The sequence below is a fragment of the Podarcis liolepis genome (assembly GCF_965112155.1).
Source record: "Podarcis liolepis genome assembly, chromosome: 1".
Classification (NCBI taxonomy): Eukaryota; Metazoa; Chordata; class Lepidosauria; order Squamata; family Lacertidae; genus Podarcis; species Podarcis liolepis.
In genome coordinates this window covers 96,588,675-96,613,163 of record NC_139554.1, presented here as the reverse complement: position 1 = coordinate 96,613,163, position 24,489 = coordinate 96,588,675, and the positions used below count along the sequence as shown (strand labels likewise).

General features: G+C 40.1%; 1 protein-coding gene and 1 long non-coding RNA gene across 3 annotated transcripts in view; one reads left to right on the top strand and one right to left on the bottom strand.

Moving 5' to 3' along the window:
* Positions 1 to 802: 802 nt before the first annotated feature.
* On the bottom strand, positions 803 to 8,170 carry LOC310701415. The gene is made up of 3 exons (XR_014523042.1): positions 7,549 to 8,170; positions 5,899 to 6,029; positions 803 to 1,757 (listed from the first exon to the last, which is right to left on the bottom strand). It is a non-coding gene; the product is annotated as an uncharacterized lncRNA (long non-coding RNA).
* TMEM163 (transmembrane protein 163) overlaps positions 6,744 to 24,489 on the top strand; it is a 69,384-nt gene continuing 51,638 nt past the window's right edge. The window contains exons 1-2 of one of the 2 annotated variants that reach the window (XM_083491321.1): positions 6,744 to 7,432; positions 10,842 to 10,961. In XM_083491321.1, the coding sequence (XP_083347447.1) occupies positions 7,258 to 7,432; positions 10,842 to 10,961 (295 nt within the window). In that variant the 5' untranslated portion in view covers positions 6,744 to 7,257. Of the gene's footprint in view, positions 7,433 to 8,657; positions 8,794 to 10,841; positions 10,962 to 24,489 lie in introns of those variants that run through there. The other variant, XM_083491322.1, reaches the window with a different exon arrangement.

The following is a 24,489-nucleotide window of genomic DNA, read 5'->3' as shown; positions in this document are numbered from 1 at the left end:
GGGCCCCGGACTCTTGGCCTAGCGCCCCTGAGAGCCCAGCGCCCAGGTGCCCTGCACCCCTAGCGCCTATGGGTAAGACGGCCCTGGTTAGATTGCAAAAAATCCTATTTCAGATGACATGGACTGCGAAACAGGAAGTGTTATTTGACTCAATATAGACCCAGTGAAGTGAATGGACCTAAATGGCTAACTGAAATCCAATTATTTTAATGGGTCCACTTGAAGTATGGCTACAATAACCTAACCTCACTTAACTGGGAGCACAGTACAGTACTTGCATTTCCTGTTACTCTAACGAAGTTTGATAACTTCTTGGCTGTCTCTTAGTGCAGACCTCGGTCATTGAGCTTGAGCTTCTACATCTGCCATGAACCGCCACTGGCAGGATTGGCAGCAACAGCAGCAGGTTTGTTCTATGCTTATGACAATATGTTTTCTCTTGTTAATTACCGTATGCTGATTTAAATGTGCACTTTATATTTGACTTCTTTTAGTAATGTTTTGTTTGGAAATGTTTAAGATAATTTTTCTGTTATCTTTACTGTGTTAAATGTGCATTCTGTAGTCAACTTCCTTTGTAATGCTTTGTTTTGAAACCTTTAGGGGAATATTTTACTTTCTTTAGTAATGTTTTATCCTGGATTGTTTTATTTGATGTTCTAATGTGTTGTAAACTTTCAGATTTATTCTTAAAAATATGAAGCAGAAATAATAACGAGAATAATAATATCTAAAATCACTACGATGAAGATTTAAAACATTTTTAAAAATAAACGTAAGCTGATAGGATGACAAACACCATATTCATTGCTTATGGCAAAAACAGAAAGTACTACACTAACATGTTGCACATTTAGCACCCTCAAATCAGGGCTGTTTCTGCTTCAGTGTCCTAAGAAATAAAGTAAATGACTAGCAATAAACTTGTTTGACCACTTAGCATCAAAATACACTAAAGTGGTAAGTGTGCTCTTAGGGAACTGAGCAATGTGGAAAGACAAACAAACCATTTTCAGGCACCTGTGATGCAACATTTGGTTTCTCTGTATTATAATGACCTGTATAAAAATTGTCAACAGAAAACTACCTGACGCATATTCTAAAACACACCTGGGGAATTTTTTTCTGGTTTGCTTGCATAACAGCCTCTAGCCCCCCCCCCCTTTTAATGTGCTTCTTCAAAACTCTTCCTAGGGAACAAATGAAACTCCACTGATCATAAGACTGAATCTAAATATCCAGTAAAGATAACAGATTTTTGGATAGCCCATTCCTGGAAGCTGGTAAATTCTGATGAATTTAAGAATGCACTGAGGGAATCTTCCAGCTTGGGTGGCATTGGCTGGTGCTGTTCTTGAAGCTCTGGTTGATTAGTGGAATACAGGGATAACTCAGGTGGTTGGCAGGATCACTCCAAAGCAGCATCTCTTGCTTAGCAGAGCCTTACTGCTCCTTGGTATGAACTTACGCTGAGGATGCTGAAGCAAACTGGCAGTACAGGCTGGTCCATTGGGGCTAGTGGAGCATCAACCTCAGTCTTCCCTGCATCTGCCTGACCAGGGGGTGTCAATGGCTATCATTGTCCTCCTCGGTCTCAGTGTTGTCCTTATAAAATTCAGCAGGGAGAAAGATGTGGACAAAACTAGAGCTAGTTGAATCTGCCTGTCATTGGCTCTGGCTCCATCTACTGTTGGGCTTTCTGTCTTCCAGCCCACCAGTTCCAATGGGCACAAGTCACCACTCCAAGTTGGAAACATCTGGAATCCAAGTGGAGGGAACACAACTGAACATTGGTATGAGCTCATCATTAAGATTACTCCATGGCTGTGATGATGGTTGAAGATGCATTTTTTTCTTCACAAGCCACTCAGTGTTCTCCAGCAGACCTTTTCCTGGTAAGTCAAGACTTGTTAAAATCTTGCTACTACTATGATGTGGTCAACCCCTCAGTGGCATGCTGTGACATGTTTGCAACTGGTTTTGAGAGTAAAATTACTTGTGTCCATCACAACTTCATTGTATGACACCTTGAGAGTTTTTTTTATAGGTGCATAGTAAGTATTACATACATAGGTAAAGGTAAAGGTACCCCTGCCTGTACGGGCCAGTTGTGTCCGACTCTAGGGTTGCGTGCTCATCTTGCTCTAGAGGCCGTGAGCCGGCGCCATCCAAAGACACTTCCGGGTCACATGGCCAGCATGACGAAGCTGCAGCTGGAGAGCCAGCACCAGCGCAGCACACGGAAACGATTACATACATACATACATACATACATACAGATGCAATCTGTTATAGTCCTTTGTATAGACCAGGCTTCCTCAACCTCAGCCCTCCAGATGTTTTGAGACTACAGTTCCCATCATCCCTGACCACTGGTCCTGCTAGCTAGGGATCATGGGAGTTGTAGGCCAAAAACATCTAGAGGGCCGAGGTTGAGGAAGCCTGGTATAGGCACAGCACAGAGTGCAATCCTATACATGTCTACTAAGAAGTAAGTCCAATTGGGTTCAGTGGGGCTTACTCCTAGGCAGTGGCAGGTGCCCATTGGGGCTGGTGGGGTGGAAGGCAACCTCCATCAGCCCCAGTCAAGTGTGGCCAATGCTCAGGAATTATGGGAGTTGTAGTCCAGCAGCTTCTGGAAAGCCACAGGCTCCCTGCACCTGCTTTAGTGTCTTCCTCCTATATGAAGGGAAATACTGCAATACTAATAGCAATACATGTAATAAATAACACAGTCACCATATATTTACACTTGCATCCTGTCACAAGGAATATTTGTCCCACTGGTCAACACCCCCCCCCCCGCACCAAATAAACATTTAATATGCATAGGTCTTTGAAAATTTAAAACAAACCAGCTCCTAGCTCAACCTTAATGTTTTTTTCCTCGATTCCATTTCCCTATTTAATAAACTTATATTTGAAAGCTCAGCTGAATGTATCTCAAGGATTAGTATTTAGGATTAAGAGATATTATATATATTTAAGCCATTGTTGTAATAGTCACAAACAAACGGTCCCAAATGACTGCTGTAAAAGCATTGCCGAAGTTCTGCCATTAATGAAAATTGCTGACTTTAGAAAACCATCCACAGCCTCATTCAGACAAGCTCAACAGGATGGATTTGAACTACATTTATTTTTAAACCCACTTTTCTTTATTCTTCACATCTAATAACTGCTAACAATCAAATCACAAATATTTAGTTGATGTATCAAATAATAAAATAATTGACGAGTACTTAGGACCTGATCCTGACTAGCTTCAGTTGAAGGTAAACAGAAGTCCACTTCAAACTATTTATTTTAAATATGAGTACTAGGAAGTGTGTGTGGATGAGATTAGCCTCCATAAGAGAGGATCTTTGAGATTTGATTAGTCTGCACTTAGGCAGAAAACAGTATACAGATCATAGAATTGCAAAGTTGGAAGGGACTATGAGGGTCATCTAGTCTAACTCCATGCAATACAGAAATCTTTTTGCCTAGTATGAGGCTCCTGAGATCAAGTGCTACCAATTGAGCAATCTAACCACATATTCAAGCCAGGGAAATATCTGGAAAAGGCATAAACTGGACATTTCTTAGTTGTCCCCTACCAGATGGAAGACAAAACTGACTAGAAGGGTGAGGCCTGTTGCAGCTTCAAAGGCGGATATTGCTAGGAGTAGAACTGGTATAATAGCAATAGTTGGAGTGTTGGTATTGAGGTAAATATGGCTATTATTAGGTATAGGGCTAATATTATACCCTCAGTACAGATTAGGATGGACATAAAGTGGATTCAATGGAAGGATAACCCTAAAAGGCTCAGCAGAAATGATGTATTTAATAAAAAGAGGACTGTTGACATGTCAGGGGTTCTGATGTGGTCAGAATTTATTAAGTCGAAATTAGTGGTCATTAGTTAGACTAACCCCTTATTCAGCTCAATCAAAGCCGCCTGTGTTCATTCATAAATAGGACCCGTAGTTAAGGCTGACTTCAGAGACAATGGACAAGAACCTTTCTCGTGTTGCTGGATAGGAGGACAGAGACTAGGGCAGTATAAATAAATTATAATTATTATAATTTTGTTACAGCAATAGGAAATAGATTGAGAGACACATGCCTTAGCCTTTTTTTTGCCAGATATAGACCCTTTAAAAGCCATTTCTGTATTCACCTAATATCCAAAACAAATATTTTATACCAGGAATTTTAAGGTGTTAAAGGGTTCATTACTAAGTTAAAGTGCATAAATCTGTGAAATAATTCCAATTACCCTTTCCAACAATCCACATAGAATAATAATTTAAAAAATCTGAGGGGAAAACCATGCATTTCAAATGTTTAAAACATTTTATTAATCCTGGTATGTATCAAGTACCATCTAAAAATGCTAAAGAAAGAGACAGTCTCTGGAATAGTGTTTCAGCTTGTTTTGGAGTAATTACAATCTGGCGTGGGCGTGTTTGGGGCTCAGTTTTACAAATGGAAGACCAGATAGACTGATAGAGGATGTAGCCAGGAGCATTTGACCAGCTGTGCTCATTTCTGAGGAGGCTAGAACTTTGCATGAAAAAACATGCCTTAGGTACAACTAGGTTGGATTAATTAAACACACAGTACATGGGGCTTTATTTGAAAAGTCTTGAGAAGCTTCAAATGGTCCCGTATGCAATTGCAAGGACGCTGGTGAGTGCATACCTCTGAGATCACATTGTACTGATTACCAACTTCTTTCCTGGCACAATTCAAAGCATTGGCAATTACCTCCAAAGCCCTAAATGACATAAGTCCAGATTGCTTCCTTCCATATCACCCTGCCTGCTGAAAATTGGACGGAAAGGGTCTTCTCTGGGCTCCACTTGGGTAGAAGCATGTTTAAGTGGGATGAAACAGTCTTTTCAGTGGTTGCACCTTGATTATGGAATATTTTGTCCCATGAAGTTTGGTTGGCTCCCTTTCTTGCTGTTACTAAAAGCCCTTTTATTTTAGCAGACTTTGGTTGTCAGATTATCTATTTATGTTTGGTTTTGCCATAAAGTTCTCAGACTATGGTAATTGTTTGATAACATTCTACCATAGTGGCTAAAACCAAACAATTACTATTTAAGGTTACACGACTTGCTGATCAGAAGGTCGGCTGTTTGAATCCCCGCGACGGGGTGAGCTCCTGTTGCTCGGTCCCTGCTCCTGCCAACCTAGCAGTTCGAAAGCACGTCAAAGTGCAAATAGATAAATATGTACCGCTCCGGCGGGAAGGTAAACTGCGTTTCCGTGCACTGCTCTGGTTCGCCAGAAGAGGCTTAGTCATGCTGGCCACATGACCCGGAAGCTGTACGCCGGCTCCCTCGGCCAATAAAGCGAGATGAGGGCTGCAACCCCAGAGTAGGTCACGACTGGACCTAATGGTCAGGGGTCCCTTTACCTTTCCCTTATATTAATAAACAACAGCTAAGTGATGAAAAATTGGTAAGAAGTGACTGTAATATTGCATTCCCCTCCCCCAATAGGGAGGAAACCTATTTTATTTCAAATGAGTCAGGTTTTAGGACTCGTAACTTTCTTCAAAAATGTATAACTGACTTTTTCCTGTTTTAATGCGAGCCAAAGGTCTGGAGACCCTGCTGGTCTTGCCCAACCCACCATCCTATCCTTCTACTTGTCCATCAGCAGCCTTGCCTGCTTCAGTCCCTTCCAATAGTCACTTATTTTGTGGGCTTACTCACTAGTCCCTATATGTAGCCCCCCTTTCCTATTGTCTTTGTGATGCATTTTCCTGAGTGGATAAGGCTAACCCATCACACAGGCTATAGAAAAATGTTTAGCCACCCACAAATCTAGACAGTTGGGGCCATTCTGTGGCTGAGAACTTTTTTAACAGGTATTTTTCTGAACATCACATTAACTCACCTTAGGAAGTCCTTAACAGCGTGTGGACATTTTTGCTTATGCAATGGAGCAGCAGGAATCACAGTTGTTTCTCACCCCTTCCACATGTCTAACCTCCATAGCAGCTGGGGTCAGAAGTTGTGCTTCATATCCTGCAATTCAGGTATAATCTTGTGGTCTTTTTCATGTGTCACACACCCATTATGTATATGAATTTAGAAGGGGGAACACTTGGTGCTACCCTTACCATTCCTCCCCTCTAAGTGTACTGTGAATGTTTGCAAATAGGGATGGTGTCTCAACAAAATCAGACTGTATACCACTATGAGGCCTCAAACCTACCTATATAGACATCCATTTTCTAGGATTGGTTTTTGCCGTATTGAGTTCTGCCCAAAGCTGTACAGCTACATATAAAAATTTCTAAGGATGACCAATCTATGAAGCAAGAGGTGTTGGGAATGGGATGGCTCAAGATTTGCGGTCCTTTCAGATTTTCAGGATTACTGGGAAGAACTGTATTCAGTGGGGCTTACACCACAATCCTAACCATGCCTTCAAAGTCCTATTGAATTTATTCCCAGGTCGATAGGGTTAGGATTGCAGCCTTACTCCTTCGTAAGTCTGCAACACTTGGTAGTAAGTCCCACTGAGCTCAACCAAAGCTAATTTCGAGTAAACATACTATAGATTGCGGTGCATCTCTTTAAACAAGCAAGGTCGGGCTGAGATAGTTTTTTGTTTTTATTTAAACCGCAATCGCTGCTACAATCGCCACACGCCTGGAGAGCCCTCCTCCTCCTCCTCCTTTAATTTATAGCATTTTAAAAAGGGTGGCTGCGGGTTGAGCGCGTTACTTCCCCCAGCCGCGACCGAGACCTCTTTCGATAATAGGGCAGCGCACAAGTTGAATTAAACATCAACTTCCCATGATGCGGGTGGGAGCTCAGACTCGTGCTAACACGAGGTGTAGTGTCTCCTGCTAACTGCAGCCTAGCATTGGCTTCGGCTAACGGGAGGTTTTAGGCAAGGCTTGTTGGGACTCCGAGTCTGGAGAGACGCCGCCAGCTCTTGAGCCCCTCCGACGCCGGAGCTCGGGGAGGGGAGTTTGGGCGCGCTCTCGTCCGCCTCGAGGACGGTGGGAGGAGCCGAGCGACCGGGGAGGCCGCCGGCGGGTCCCACCTGCAGTTGATGTGCGAGGAGGAGCGGCCAGGGCGAGGCGAGGCGACGGCCACTTTCGCTCGCTGCATGCCTGGCTCGTGAGAAGGAAGCCTCGGCGTCTCTTTCCCCGCGCGAGCGCGCCTTTCCCCCGGCTTGGCGTCCCCTGCCGCCTCGCCCTCTTCTTCCTTTGCTCTGCTTTCTCTGCCGCCTTGCCCAACTATGGAGACGTCCGGAGACGAACTGGGCGGCGGCAGCAACAGCTTCCCCGAGCCCACCATCGTGCAGCCCCCCGGGACCACTCCCCCGCCAGCCTACCCGGCCCGGGACCCGCAGCCAGCGGAGACGCTGCGCGTCGGGGAGGACGTGCAGTTCAGTGAAGAGCTGGAGGATAGAGGTGAGTCTTTGGGGCCAGTGACGTCTCCCCACAACATGCTTCTCCTTCCCCCCCCTGCAGAAACCAGGCTCCTGTCACGCGCCCATTTCTCTTCCTTTCCCGCGCGCGCCCTGCACCTGGCCGGCTCCCGAAAGATTCCTTAAGTTGGCGTCGAACAGGACCGACCCACCGCGAAGCCAGCGCTCCCAGACGACTCTCTAGGAAAGCCTTCTTTCAATCACCTCACCCCTATGGCCGGCTCCTTTCTACTCGCCTAGCACTTCTCTCTCTCTCTCGCCATCCTGGGTCCGGCCAAGTCTCTGCAGCCCACCCGCTCGTCTCTATATCTCCCTCACGGACGTCCTAGCACTTACTAATTTACCTCGCTGACCAATAAATCGCTACTCTTAACCCCACTAAATTCTGCCACGTCGCTCTTATAACCAGCTATATCATGCCAAGACTTCATCCCTTCTTATGCCTTTACCGCCCTTTCCTTCCTATAGACCCATTTTTGCCGTGCATCCTCCATTGCTGAATCCTGCCTCCTGTATTTCACCTTCCTCAGCCACTCCTGCTTCTCATACATCATCTATGGACCTCCCGTGGTCTGTCTCCTCCACGCTAGCTGTTCTTTCCTCACAACTAGTCTGCTTGTCGTCCATTGTCTTATCACCTGCAGCAGCCATCTGAATGACCATTCTCAGTTCTCCTTGACCCTTCTTAATAGTTGGACTGAAATCTTAACTCTGCTTGCCTGGGAGTAAGTCCCATTGAATTCATTAGGACTTACTTCAGAGTAGACAAGGTTAAGCTTGTGCTGTTGGTTTGTCTTTCATATTTAATTCTTTCTCTACACACACACACACACACCACACACACTTAACACAATATATTTTGCCAACCTTGCAGTTAAATTCTTTGCTCACTCATTCTTTTTTATTTTAGAAAAGAAATGGAGCACTGACAGCCTTAAACAAAGAAACACCAGTCTTTTCTTTAGTGTTGAACCACCCAGACTTCAAAATGCAATTTAAAATGCATTCACTACAATGCAGACAGGCGTCCCCATTGACTGCAAAGAAAGCATGTTATTTTACCCATTCCACACCCCTTCTTAGAAAGAAGGGGCATTCAGTCTATTGTCTCCCTAACAGGCACCTGCCAAGCACGTGCCTATTCAATAGATTTGTGTGTTTTTCTTTCTCTGCACTCTTCCCATGGCATTCTGTTTCATCTAAAGCCAAACAGCTCCCTGCCTGACTTGGAGCCTGCTCTTTGCTCTTCGTTCTCTGCAACTGTCCACAGTCCTTTTTCAGTTTCCGAGTTATAAAAAAGGATGATCCTATTCCCAGGCAGCATTCTGGCTACAATCTTGTTGGGTATGATCACTGTGCATCCATTTTTATTTTTATTTAATTAGGAGCCGCTCTCCTAAACGAAATAGTGATATTTGAAGGCCTTTTGCAGTGGCTTAGTCACTTTATAAGGATTGGGCAGTATATGCCAAGTTGGTCTATATTCAAGAGTTTGGGCTCAAGAATAGAGGGATCTTGATTCACCTAGGAATGATCTTCCCACTAAACATCTTCTATAGATGTAAGACGATGATGGTGAGAAGGAACAAAGGACCTAGTAAAAGATAATGGATGTATGGGGGAAATAAGACAAAGAACTCAGAACCTAATTTCTTGTCCCTCCCTTTCCATTGATAACAAACTCACAGGTCTGAGCTATTATTCTTTCCAAGGAAATGTTAGGAATAGTTTTTATTTTTTGCTTTAATCAATCAAAATGTCAATGAATTTATTCTTTTCTTTTTGAAATGCTAGGTCTGTAGGGTGCTTAGGTGCATTTTGATGGATCATGGACAAAGTATGAAGGTTTTAGCTTCAGCCTTTAAGGAAGCTTAGTCTTTTTCAGTGTCTAGTATAAAACAAAGTTGTGAGAGTCCCCTCTCTACTTTAGTTAGGATTCAGAGAATCTTTGTGTGTGACTACTGTATTTGGAATAAGAAAATGCATTAAATTTTTTTTAGTTAATCTGAAATAAAAAGGTCTGTGTAATACCAATTAAAGCAGCATATGTAAAAAACCAACTTCATAAATGTATTGTCAGCAGGAGAGTTTCTTTGTATCAATTACAAATTATTTTTTACAGACAAATGGGAAAAAATATCAATTTAATAAAACACATCACATCTTTCATTACATGTACTAAAATATCAAATGCAGTAATCTTCAAATGTGAACATGACTTTATAATTATAATATAGGCTTTCTAGCCTTGTCTGTGTAAAAATTAACCCAGGTATGTGCCACAGGAAGATTTGAAGTCACATTCTGGATGGGATTGGCACTCATGATATAAGTTGCAAAGGTCTAGCGTTACCTGTGAAACTATTTTCATTTTATGTGTTTGGCTGATAGATGCTTGTGTGCAATCCCCAAAGATTTTTCACACATACAAGCACAATATGTTTTAAGGGGAACAATTTACCTGGTGATACATTCCTTTTCCCCCTGGAGGTAGTAAATTGTAAAACATTTGTCCAATTCTAATAGTATGTAAGATTCAAATATTTTAATGTAAAATGCATAAATTTTAATTCGAGTGGTGTTTAAACAATTTAGACTTGTACCATCCTTCAGAATCCAGTAGCAACCAAGAACTGGTTTTAACTATTTTAACTATAATGTTATTAAATTTGCACCACAAATATGTGTTCTATTTTGGCGGGGCATAGATCCTCCTATTGCTCTTTTGGTATGGACCCCACTAATTCATTGGGGTTTTGTTAAGTCTGATCCTGTGATAGTTGGCTCATTTGTTGTCAAGAGTTAGCAAAATCCAACTGGAAATATTTATTCTATTCTTTCCAGAGATCACAGAGCAAATAAAGTCCTTAGAACTGAAATACACAAAAAACCCCAACAAGCTTGGGGAGATGGCTGCACAACAATGGCGTATGTTAACCTCTACTGCACCTGCTCTGATTTTCAGAAATGCATCATATCAGCACCTTTATTTTGCTCTTCTATCAAGCTGCTGCTCGGTTTGTGCATCTGTTTCACTGGCACCTTAAGCAATCTCTCCCCATGCTCTTTAAGGTTTGATCAGGAATTGAGTGTGTGAATGCAAAAATCTAAAGATGTCTGGTTATTTTATGATTGGCTCCAGGTTGCTCCAGGCAGCAATTGGTACTCTTTTTTTTTTTAACCTCCTGTGAAATACAAAGACAAACCTGAACCCATGCACCTGCTTTAGCATTATTTATGGTATATAAATAAGGTGAACAGGATTTTTCCTAAACGGGAAAAATACACAAGGAATTCCTGGTTTGGTTCTGAATGGACCTAATTTCTTTTTTTCTTTAAAAGGGGAATAAAACACAGCCCACACTGATTTCCTCTTCTGATTCCCTTACCAGGTTTACTAGAAAGCAGCACAAGACTAAAACCGCATGAAGCTCAAAGCTACAGAAAGAAGGCACTGTGGGTTTCATGGGCTTCCATTATTGTCACATTGGCTCTGGCAGTTGCTGCCTTCAGTGAGTATTGAACATATTTCAAATCTTTCAGCCTTTGTCTTGGATACCCGAATGCTTAAAAAGCCATACTCGATGCTGCTGTGTGCTTTTATATAGCTCTGCTACTGAAGTGACTTAGAGAAGGCTTGCCCCGTGCTTATAAATTAATAAAACAGCTGTGTGTATTCTTTTTTCCTTTTCCTTTTTCTTTTTTGCTGAAGAGGACATAATTGTTGAAGGTCAGATGAAGGAGCAGATTTTTGTTTCCTGTTAGTCCTCTCAGATATGGAAATGTATTCTTTTTTCTCAATAATATAAAAAATACAGAGAATTTAATTTAAATTGAATTAAGTTTAAACAAGCCTGTATCTTTCTTGGATGCCATTTTTAAAAAAATACAGAACAAAGGCAGAAAAATTACACACAAAACATGTAATATTTATTTTCCTGTGGCTAATAATACATAATTAATGTTTGGAGGACAATCTCCACCATTCTGATAAGATTATATGCTCCTTGGGGTACATTTAATGATGCCCATGTGGATCTGGCTTTTCTGCTTTAGGCTCTTTAAGTAAATATTCTAGAAAGCATCTATCTAAAGCAAATATTACTTTAAAAATCACATGAAATTAAAGGCTGCTTGCTTCATTTAAATTGAAAGACGCTAGCTCAGCATAGTTTAAATGTTACACGCTTAGTAGCAGGTTGTGCTAACCTATGAATTATGCAAAATGTACTTTATTTAACTCTAGAGAGACATTTTGTGACACAAAGTACAAGATTTTGCAGTAGCTTAACAGAAAAGTTAGTTGGCTTTTGTTTGGTTTAATATTGTTCGTCTTAAAAATAGAATTCCAGTTCTCAGAGGCGCACAGGACTTGCTTGTGGATTCTCAGAATATCATCTCTTGGTGTAAGAGAAGCAAAACTGGATGCCGTTGCAGCACATGTTCTTGTGCTAATCTGCAGTGATGGGCTACGGCTGAAAGCTAGTGTCAGCTCCCAAGGGGAGCTATTAGAATCTGGCCAAATGGGCTCTGCAATACTCAGCATATATTACTAGGAGTAATTTGTATGGCAAACACACACACACACACACCATGCGTCAATATTTAAAAAGAAAGAAAAAAAGAAAATGTGAAAGCAGGTTTTCCTCTAGTACAAAAGAAATAAAGCATAGACAAGAGAATTGTCCTGTTTCATTGGTGTGATTTTACTGTCTTGGAATCAGAACAGCAACAATTATATTGTCCTCAATCAATCATAACAATACCTTGGCATACAATTAGGGTACAAGGAAGTAGTTAGGGAGACAAAATGGGTTGTGGGTTTTAAGAATTTTTCTATGAGTTTGAAAGGGGAGGGCACATACTGGAGGTTTTTGATGGAACTTTGATTCTGTAAATATGCCAACTATAGCGAGTGGTGCAGTTGGATGAAATATTATGCTGTTGAAAAAGAGTTCCTTGTACACTTTGCTTTGTCGTCTTTAAACCAGTGGGGCTTAATTCAGAGTATACAATGCTGGATTGCATGGATTAGTCAAGTTAAAGCAATTTCCTAAGTATCAGGTTATTGCTATTAAACCTGTTAGGACATAGGAACCTACATTAAAGATGGAGGGGCACATTGGCTGGTATTCAACTTGTTTTAGAGTAGACCCAGTGAAATTAATGGGCTTAACTTAGTCATGTTCATTCATTCAGTTGGTCTCCTCTGAATAAAAACTGCCTGAATACCACCCATTGTATCAAGCACTGAAGTAGCATGTGGGAGACCAAACAGTTTTTTAATTGATGTCATATACTTGCATCTACAGCCACCTCCCTTAATATTTAAAAAACATCCTAGTAATAATAGTAATTGCCTAGAAAAAATTTAAGTGCCCTTTAGAGACACCTGTGTTTTTTAATATTGGAACCCAAGATATCAACTTGCAAGTAGCATGAACACAACATAGCATCTAGCATTTCTGTTTTTTCATGTCTACTCAGAAGTGAACTCCAATGGGACTTGGTCAAAAGAAAATTCACATAGGATTGCAACCTGAGTATCATATAGGTTTTAAACCCATAGGCATTTTAGTATAGTAAAATAGATTTATTAGGTACGTAGCATTTATACTACAAGAAAGGAACATGTTCAGTACTGATTTAATTGGTATAGAATCAAAGGCCCAAGCTAGATAATACATAAGTTAGACATCTGTGACAGGAAAGCCTGCTTGCTTTTATTTCTTTTTGGAGTAGTTGCAAGGGTTTCCAAATTTGATCAGGGTTGTTGCAGTGGGGCTGTGGCAGTGGGCACTGGTACCATGTTTGTGATCTAACTTATCTCCAAAGCTGCTGTATGCACCATTAAAGAGAATACAGTGGTGCCTCGCAAGACGAAAAGAATCCGTTCTGTGATTCTCTTCGTCTAGCGGTTTTTTCGTCTTGCGAAGCAAGCCCATTGACGGATTAGCGCTATTAGCGGCTTTTAGCGGCTAATCTGCTGATCGGATCAGCTGATAAGCGGCTTAGCGGCTTAGAAAAGGGGGGGAGGAAAAAAAACCGCAGGAACTCGCAAGGCATTGTCGTCTTGCGAAGCAAGCCCATAGGAAATTCGTTTTGCGAAGCACCTCCAAAACGGAAAACCCTTTCGTCTAGCGGGTTTTCCATCTTGCGAGGCATTCATCTTGCGGGGCACCACTGTATACAGACACATGTTTTCCCCACTAATAAGGCATGTAGGTCTTTGGTGGGATCCACGATAGCTAAGGAGACAAAATTGAGGGGGGTGTGCTGCTCACTCCTTTCAAGTGTTCCAGTCTTGATCAGATTACCCCCCCCCCCCCGATTATTCTTATTAAAATGATAATAGCAACAAGCTGGGGATTCAATCACACATTGTCTAATCTTTTGACCCTCAGATCTATATTCTGCATGTTAAATACTTGTTTTACTTATCTGATTGCAGCAGTATGCTATGTAATAGTATCAAGTGAACAGAATATTCAAATTTTATACGTTTGCTAAATGCTGTGTTGTCTAGATTGCTTTCTAATCAATATAAGCATTTCTCTAAGAATGCTTAATTGATTTTCAGTTTGTCTTAATGTAACTTTCAACGAAGTTCCCATACCTTAGGTTTACAAAAGATTCAATACAGACACAATACATATCTTCAATGTAAACAAGTATATGTCGGCTGATATGTAATTAGCTAATAAAAAAATATGTTACAGTGTAATTCAATATATCAAGTATAGCCTGGATAAAGTTGGAGTGATTTAATTTTATGCATGATTCAGTTGTTTGATGGTTCATTACTATAACGCTGCATTTTCTCCATATTTCGTATTTCCTTTCATTTGTCAGCTGTTCCCATGTTTGGCCAATCTTTCAAGCTGAGATGCTTGCCAGACAGCTTGGTGATTGCTTCCTGTGTTATATGATTGACTTCTGCTTGTCATTTGGGATAGCTAGATTGACTCTGAGAATCATTTCAAAACACCTGCTATTTATGGCACTCTGTTTCCTAGCTTCTTCCTGTTCTGCTTATTCACAATGGCAAAGTGTTAGCATTGAAGTCCAGTGATTTCTACCCCCTTCTCTTGAGAATGCAGACCAGCTAGCCAACACTTTCGGTAGCTGTCAGACTGTTACTGCTTTATTTCTGTGTTCCTGCATTTTCATTTCTTCTATCTGAGACCTCAGTTTATTTTTACATGCTATTATTCAGGGCTCATCCAGATTTGCCCTTGCCCCGCTGCTTTCCTCAGAAGAAACCCAATCTTTACCGCTGAATCGGAACAAGTGTCAATTGAGTTTTCTCTGGGTTGATGTTTGTGCCAATTTATCACTAAAGAGCAGGTTTTCTGGGGGAAAGCACTGGGGCAAGTGGAAAAATGCTTGGATACATGCTTTCTAGGCATGGGACAAGCACAAGTCTGGAAGAGCCCTTAGTCTTCATAATTTCCCTTCTGCTCTTCAGCAAACTTTTGCTTTAACACAAGAGTAGGGTGCATGAGATATTCAGATATATTGATGAAGTTATTAAAAAAAGACTCTGGAATGGTTTTTTCCTCATTATAGTTTAATGAGAAAGCAGAAAAATACAGTCTTAAATGTATCTGTAGTAGATTTTCCAATCTTTATTTCAGGTCTGGCTAGAACCATTTCCCTGTTTAGCATTGCCAGGTTGCAACGAAGAAAAAATCATTAGATATTCTGGGCAAACCAAGGATAATGAGGAATGATTGGAGCCAAGTAGAATCCAAAAAGCAGGATTATTTCCTTGTTCAACTTGAAAACCTGTTGGTTAATCTAGTTAAGGGCATGTCATTCTCTGAACTATGGAGGTGGAGATGTCTGGTGACAGTGCAAATGTCAAGAATCAGATTTAGGTGATATATTCTCAGCTGCCTGAATAGTTACTAGATGACTAATTTAATGTAGAAACTCCTTTAGAAACCGCTGTAGTGCACCAAGATAGACTAACAAGCACTGTTCCCCATTGTTGCTATGAAGATTTGTCCTCTCCATGGAGTTTCCTTTGCTGTTGTCAGCAGAAATAATACTGTTGTAGATTTATCGGTTTACAGATTATGGCAGCTGCATGCATTGAATGAGTGCCTGCATTGAATGAGTGCCTATCATTCATGATCAGAAGAGAGTATACAGTTTGGGGTGCATTGAGAACATGTTTTGTGTGTTTCTTTTCAGTACATTTGGTACATTTCTTTTTGGTCCTCTAATTAGTCAATAGTCAAATGTTTCCCCCATGCAGTGTATGAGTTGCAGCCTGGTAGAATTCCTTAAGTCATCTTAAATTTCTGACACCCTGAATGTGCTTCTGGAGCTCAACATTCAAGAGGTTTGTTAACAGAATGCAAGAATCTGGAGGTTCACATGTAACATAGATATTATCCTAAAAATATACAACCAGGGAAAGCTAATGCTTGTTTACACTTTCTTGATTCTCCCTCCTCCATGTTAAACATATTGCAATATTTACACCTGAGCCAGGGTAGTGCTCAGAACTATGAAACAGGTGGTTATTGCAGGCGGTGGGTCTGAGGCACTGAGAGTGCTCTCCTTGCCTGAGGGAGCACTAATGTTGAAGGCTAAAGAGCAGCAAGTTCCAGTGCAAACATGTAATTCCATCCTTGTTGAATTTCTGAGGAAAAATGGGTTGGAATGATTGGGGGAGGATGTCTGGCTGCAATATGCATTTCACTTTGTGAAGTCCTGGAGAAGAAGGTAGAAGAGATGTGACCTTTGACTTTTGAGTCTTTCTGTTTTATGTCATCAGCAAGTTCAGCCTTTCTGAAGTTTTGGTAGCTGGTGATAGTTCATGTTTATGCTAATTCAAAATGAGGATTATAGTTAAGGATATATGTCATGGCTATTCAATTTTTGCAGTAGATTTCAAATTAAGGAAAAAAATATGTGAATTATGCCAAATACTTGCAGAAATTACAGAACATTCACTTTTTAAGATCTTATTATTTTAAAAATATGAAATATATTTAAATGGAATAGGTTTTTCATTAATAACTAGCAGCATTGTACCTGGAATTGCCCAGGGATTCCAATAAATGAAAACACTGCAGTTTGAAAAGTTTATTCTGTCATCTTGATTCAAATTGGTGTCCACCTGTATCAAAACATAGATGAAGACCTGCACCTTGATCTCGGGAACTATCATGCAGAATCTGGTCATAATATCTTAAGAGGTGTCCAAATGCATAGTGAACAAAGAAACAACTTTCCAAAATGGAACAAAGAAACAATTTTCCAAAATGGCCTGGCTTGCGCAAATATTTTTTTGGGGAACCAAAGTGTTGGATCCTATGATACCTGTGCTGATTAGATTTTCTAGCATGATACTCCAATTCGCACATAGATATTCTAACTACAATGTAGTTCTGGTGTTAAGTAAAAGATCTCTAAAGGATTTCAAAGTCAATCAATCAAACCTTTATTGCATTAGCATACAGCCATAGCAAAATAATACAAAAATGCTAGAGACAAGCAACCAAACAAAATTCAAAGCGATATTACTGGCGTAATGACATTTAAATTACCCTAAGACAATAATGTAAAGATTTAGTTGCCAGCGCCAAGAATTTCAAAGTCAACAAATACTTGCATGGAAATAACCATATACCATTGATCATTCACTTTTCATCAGAAAAACTTGGCTGGTGAATCTTAGTTCGAATGAATTCTACTTACCTGTTCTTATCTTTCTGCACATGTAGAGAACAGTTTAATAAACATCATATTTTAGTTTACCATAAACCAGAGTGTAGCTTTTAGTGGGTTTAGTGTAGCTAATGGTGTATGTATGCAATTTGTAATTAAGTTCAAATATGACTCACACTGTAATTTACATGCTTCTCAGTACCAGGTTAAAGTAGCAGCCAGCTGAGTATGGAGAGAGGAGCTTTCTATGTGTAGCTCCAGGTGTTTCATTAAAGACCAGATGGAGCAGTCTTATAATTTCATAAAATATGACAGTAATACCCAAAAACTAATCTCAGTGGGATTGACACCTGTGCATCATAATCAGCGATTTTAAGAATATTTATAGGAGTATGAATTTTGCACACATAGATATAGGTCAGTCGCAATAAATACTTCTTTTCCATTGGAAAAGCAAAATACCACAACCATCAATTACCCTAAACATGATCTACAATTTAGCTTCCAAATGTTTCCCCCATGCAGTGTTTGAGTTGCAGCCTGGTAGAATCTTTCCCTAATTACTGGGTACTAGTTACGTAGAGTGACCTATCAATAAGGCTGAGCCCAGTAACGAGCTGCATTGAACCATATGGCTGAGACAGCAGATTGGGTGAGATGACAGATTAGGTCTCTGCTATCTCCCTGCATGTCCAATCACCAACCAATTACAACTCAATGGCCCTTCAACAGACCTGCTTCTCCTTTCTCCTCACCTACTCACTCACCCACCCACTCCTGCTGCTCTCCCTCCCTCTGCTGTTTACCCACCTACTGCAAGAGCACTGTTGCAACCAGCAATGGAGGTGGCAAATTAGTGTAAAATGCCCTTCACTTTTAAACTGTATTTTGCCATGGTTGTGGCAAAGTGGTAGCAGCTCTCTGAGTGATTTTGCCCACAATTCATTGTACCGAGGACCACGCCAGCAGTACTGATGGCATTGCTTGTTCCCAGATTTACCCCTTCCTCAGCCCTCTGTATTACCTACCCTTCATTGCTGTTCCTGAACTCTTGAATATATTTTTGGAAAATGTAAAAAGGCTGCAAGAGATGATGGAGTTGGGCATGTGTGTCACAGCAGGGTACAGGAATAAATAGTCTAGTAAGACTGCTGGTTGAAAGAAGAAAGATGTTTAAGATTTATTATTCCTAGTAATAATCGAAGCCATTCTGAGAACAAGGTTACATGTTGCGATCATGGAGTCCTTAACAAAAGGAAAGTCTCTAACACTAATTGAAGGAGGAGGGCGAAAAAAGAATGAAAACCTTCACCCCACCCCCACCCCTGTTTCAGATGCAGCATTACTTCCAACAGGAGAGAGGTGGAGTTGGTTAAAAATCATGTACCCTCTTTTGCTAGCTGAGATGTCTGTTGGATTAATAACCATTTTGCTATTAGAAGGGCACAGCTGGATTCCACCTCATCGTTTTGTTAATCGTGGTATTTGAAATGCTTCAAAATGTAATGTTATTAATGAGGGTAAAGATCTCTTCAGAGCTAAATACAACATGATTTTAGAGCAATATTGTTTTACTAGGCCTTAAAAGACCAGTTCCCGGTTCTTTGGAACAATCGACAAAAACTCTCATTGACTGAGTAGCAGGATGTTTGTTACCTTAGCAAAAACTCCACCCAATATCAGCAAGGTATTATGAGCTGAATGTTTTAAGTTGACCTCAAACTCTTTATCAGATCGCAAGGAGTGGCTGAGAGGTGGTATGGAAGAAAGGCTCACTGTATGATTGAGGATGTTAATCCTTTGAGTTAAATCAGCCCTTACTAATTAATGCTTGCTTCCTGACACGACAGACCTTACTGTTATGTGATTTACTGTGGCAGCCAACATTTATCAGACTATCATTTCCAGCTGTGTGGAACTAATAATACCCAAAGGAGCCTGTTCTATGGGTTTGATGTGTGGGGTGTTAGGTATGCAACACAAACTTATCATTTTAATTAACAAGTCTTGATATTTCAAAACGTAATAGAGCACAACTAATGAATGTATTTTTAGTGAAAAAAGACTAAAAAAATTCAATAGTGCAGTTTTATGGTAGGATAACAGTCTGCTATGAAATATAGAAAACAACTCTATAGTGTACTGTTACGGACAGAATGAATAAATGGCATAAGCAGGTTGATTACACGGTAGGAGACCTAATATCTAATGTGAAATGAGATGTTGTATATATTCTGGGCACGGTAGTTTAACAGTTATTGGGAAATGTAATTCAGGGTGAGGAGGCCAAAATTCTTTGAACTAATGTGCTTTGAGTGTGCTTCAAAAGTACACAGCCTTTATAGAGCTCTTCTCTTATTTTCTCATCTGTTCCATGGTCACTTATCCTTTAGATAATCCTTTAGAACTGCTGAGATGCATTTGATCCCACTAGCATTAAAAATGAAGATGGCCTTCTCTGGGCATCCTTATAATTGGAATTGAAGTAGCTTCTGGGTGCAGAGCCTTCTCAGTGATGGTGCACCAGTTGTGAAATGCTCTCCCCAGAGAGGCTCATCTAACCCTGATTTTGCTGTCCTCCTGGATTTCCTTTTTGTTTTCCTAAGCTTTTTCGTTATATAAACTACCAAAGGAAGTTGTAAAGGACCGTATAAATGTTCATCTGCCAGTCCTTCAGCTTTGATATAGGCAGTAATATCAGCCTGTCTTTAAAAAGTGGTTTTGAGGATTATTGAGTGTGTGAAACTCATTGAGCAGTGAAAAGGGATATATAAATGATAATTGTTATAATAAACCACTGAATGACTTCCAGAGCACTTAGTAACAGAAAGTAGTTGTAGCGGACATACCTTGGTTCAGTGATGTAGGAATGGCAGTTAAAAATGCCCTGGCTTCTTTTAAAAATGCACACCAAAACTTATTGTACTTTGTTTTCCAAGGAAAACAAGTTGTACCAGCAATGTATCAACACAACTACATCATTCAGATCTTTTGTCCTCTTGGTAAAATATTTTATGCAAGTATAAATAATTATGTAGCACAAGGTGCATAAACACCTGACCTTTCCTTGTAATTCATCTGTTTAACTGTCATCCAAGTGGTACCTTTTGCAGGAAATATAATTTAGGGTATGATATTGCCATCTGTGCTTTATGAACAGGCTGTCATGGGCATAGTGAATCCTACGCCAGAAGCTTAGTTTTTGACCTGTATGGTTTGATGCTGAGGAAGATGTACAACCATAGCTGTGTAATCTACAAGTTTTACTCCAGCTGGAAACAATAATAATTTGTCTATGCCTTGATACAAGTATATGATAATCAGCATAGCTGGATTTAGGTAAAATCTGGAATACTTTATAGTAATTTAAATCTGTGCCTGCAGGAGGCATGTGTCAGTAACTGGAAATAGGATGTTAGTCTTTTTCAAACACTGCCACTAGCTGTATTGTGGATCTTTTTAGAAAGGTATGTTTTAAAAAGGAAGATAAAACATTAAAATGTGGATTGGATTAAAATTCATCAGTATATTTCAACACTAGTTGTTTTTAGGCAGCATCTCAAGACGGTTACAGTCTACAGAATTCTGGGCTCCAACACACACAGCTTTTTCACTCATCCTCCCCTCCACTTTTTCTTGTTGTTGTTGCTTAACATCCATCTTGAAAAGAGATCTGGAGAACTCAAAAGGCTTGCTCACTATTTCCGGGTATTAAGGTATTGCTGTATAGCACTGTGATTTCCCTCCAGAATGCAGGAATGGAGGGGTAGCTGTAACATTAGGCAGGGTTAAATGACTGCTCCTACTATTCTGTGGAGCAGTGTGGACATTATCACATTGCCGGTTTTGCAGCTGAAACTTAGTTCCAGTCCAGATGGAAGTGGGAGAATGGCATCTCCTCCTGTAGCAAAATGATTCATGCCAGCCCTGGTGGAAGGAAGGAGGGAAGGAAGGATTTTCATTTCTTGAATTGAATGTCAGATTATTTTTGTTCATATCAGGGGTTTTTTCCTGCATATGCAACTTCTCTTGGGAGTAAAAAACGCAAAATGCTTTTGTATGTTCAACCGCGCCACATATTTGTATAATGCTGCTGTGTATTATTTTGGTCATAATATATTAAACAAAAATACAATCTGAAAAAGGGTATGGAAACTAAAATTGTCAAGAGTTTGGTTAAAATCCTGTATCCACTTATTTGGGTATAAGCCCAACTATAACCTAATTGGAAACTATGAGTGCACGTAGGATTGCAGTTTTAAATAAATGTTTAAAAGTTTTAAAGCTTCACAGGGCAGCCCTATGTATGTATACTCAGAAGTAAGTCTCACTGAGTTTGAGGGGACTTAATCTCGGGCAACTGTAAGTGTATATAGGATTGCAGCTTAAATACAGAAAACTTACTACTGTATTGGGGAGAGCAGACAAGCAATTTCTTCATTTGCACTAAAACTTGGGGACATCCAGTGAAGTCAAATTAGTGTTGATCACAAACTTACATAGCATATACCACTTAAGAGTTAATAATTACCGTATGAAATTACAAGATATGATGGTAATTATTAGTTTTGAAGAAATGAAAGGGGAGAAAGGATTTGGTATATTAATGGAGGAAAATTCTATTAAAAGCTGTGAGTCATGATTATTGAATAGAAACTCAGAGTGTTTCTTTATCCATCTCTTTTATTGGCAAGTGTTGGGTAGAACTACAAATCCTCTCACCTGCTGCCCTCTATTCAATGGTTTCCCAGGAAATGTCTCTTGACTGCTCCTCTAGCTTTGCAGATTTATGCACACTCAGGCACACACACATTCAATCCTCTTGAGCATTTGATTACTGAGGTGTTTTTTTTTTAAGGGCTACTAGTTTCTGAATTTAAGGCCTCTGATGGTTGTACAGTTCAGCCTTTAATTAGGCCTGTAGCCAGGTTTGCATTCTTTTTGGGTCAAAAAGTGATAAAGGAGTGGCTTATTCTGTGCCCGTAGGACTAGACTACAGGAACTTGAGCAATAATTCAGGTAACTATTTAATCTTAATACCAGTCATCTGTTAACTCCTTTTGAAAATAACCTAGATCAAAGCTTTTATATTTTTAATGTGCACTTGTGAAAGGGTTGGTATGAACTTCACAGATTAGCAGTTGATCATTCTCACTGGGAAACTGACAAGGTCACACTGAAGTTATATTTATACCTGTGAAAACAACAAATGACGTTAACACAGCATAACATTGCATAAATGTATAGATTTTCATGGGTAGCATTTGATTGCTGCTGGATCTGCAAGTTGCTTTGGATGATACTGATGCAGCAGCAAGAGTTTATGCATAACACTTACATTCCCATGAGAAGGTAAACTGTTTTATATGATAATTAAACAGCATTTGTGCAAAAAACCATTGTATGAGAAAAAGGAGCTGCCATAGTAGCATTTGAAGTTTTCTATATCATTTTATGTTTATAGTATATTTTCAGTCTTGTGCTGTCAGATTTTTCTCCAACCTAAGAAAATCACATTGCTTTGTAGCAATAGAACTTTGTAGCAATGCAAAACAAATTTACCTATTTCCAGCTCTAAATTGAGCTAATAGATTGGAAATACTAAGTAATGAATTTGTTCAACAATGGTTTCTGAACAAAGAATTTTCCTCTGAGATCAAAATGATAGATTTTTGTGTGTGTGCTAGTATAAAAGTGTGGAAGCCTTAGATCAGGCATAGGCAAACTCGGCCCTCCAGATGTTTTGAGACTACAATTCCCATCATCCCTGACCACTGGTCCTGTTAGCAAAACATCTGGAGGGCCGAGTTTGCCTATGCCTGACTTAGATATTGTCACAGAGTCAGCTGGTCAGTAAATCACAGTTCAGAGCTGGAGTTATTAGAAAAACACAATCTTTACAGACTTAGCTGGGTTTCATGCTCAGTGAGCACAGCAGCTCATGCCGTGTAGGTCCTACTCCATGAAATCAGTTGCTGAAAGTAAAGGTATCTGCCTCCCCACAGCCATCTATGTGTCCTCCTCTCCAGGGCTTCTTCCGAACAATTGGAGAGAGCGCTGCATGCAGCCTATCTTTGCTTTGCCCATTTCATCTCTCTACTTGTTTGGGGAGCAGGGAGGGGAGACACCCAGGAGTCTTCAATACCTTACTAATCTCTACCTCTTGACCTCCCTTCTCCCACATGTCTGCTTCAGCTTCTGCTTCTGATGCTTGACTTCTCTGCCGCATACTCTCCCAACTCATTGAGCCTTAATGCCCCTTCAGCTTCTGACAGCTTCTTTCCCCAGACTTCTCCCTGTAACCATTCACCGTTGTCTCACTACCACTCCCTGGACTCTGAGCATTCTTCCCTTGATGGTTCCCCAGCTGGTTTCTCCCACCACTCCTCTGTGTCCAACCAGTCCATGACAGATTTGCCTTTAGCAGGTGGCAACCTACACATCTTTCATTTACCACTGTGTAAGGCTGTAGGATTACATAATCTGTAGAGCACATGTCAACCTATATTAGATTCTTGTAGCCATTTCTTTTGTTAAGAGCTAACCTTGTGGCTTTTTTTACATCAAGACAAGACAGGACTGATCAAATTTCATAATTTTTGAATAGCTCAAGAATGTATCATGTGTCGTTAATGCAATATCATTCACTAGAAAAGCTAGCTGTGAAACATAATCCATCATACAAATGCTTTTGGGTAATGCATAACTCAAATCTTATTTGGAACATGATATTATATAAAGTAGACATTGTGTTACTCATTTGGCATTCATTGGCAAGCATGTGACCAAGGTCTCCCCCCCCTTTTTTTTTTTTACATTCCAAAACCTTTCCCTCCAAGCCCTTTGCTTTTGGCTAAAGTGCTGGTCTTAGACAAAATGGGAGTGAAAATGATGCATGTAGTAGTTCCTGAAGATAATTGGTACACTTCCTTCATGGGGGGAAATGAATACGGATATCCTATTTTCTGTATCCTATGATACCTACCCATTTTCTTCAGATCCTTTATTTCTCCAGTCATTTGTTTGTGTATTCCAGGTTGTTTTTCTGTCACTGTCTTTGCAACATAGGTGTCATTTTTAGGAATCCACACCAACACACATTAGGAGAGCAATGGTTTCACAATGTAGAATAATCTATAAAACAAAACTGGCATTTCATCTGTCACATGAGGCACAGGTCTTTCTTTCTTTCTTTCTTTCTTTCTTTCTTTCTTTCTTTCCATCCTTTTTAAAAATGCCTTAATGTTCAGATGCCCTGTATGTGGGCTTAAAGTATATATAAAAAAGTAGCAGACAGACATGGATTTTTCAGTGGGATAGTTCACATTTGCTGCAACCCCCATGCTAATTCTTCAG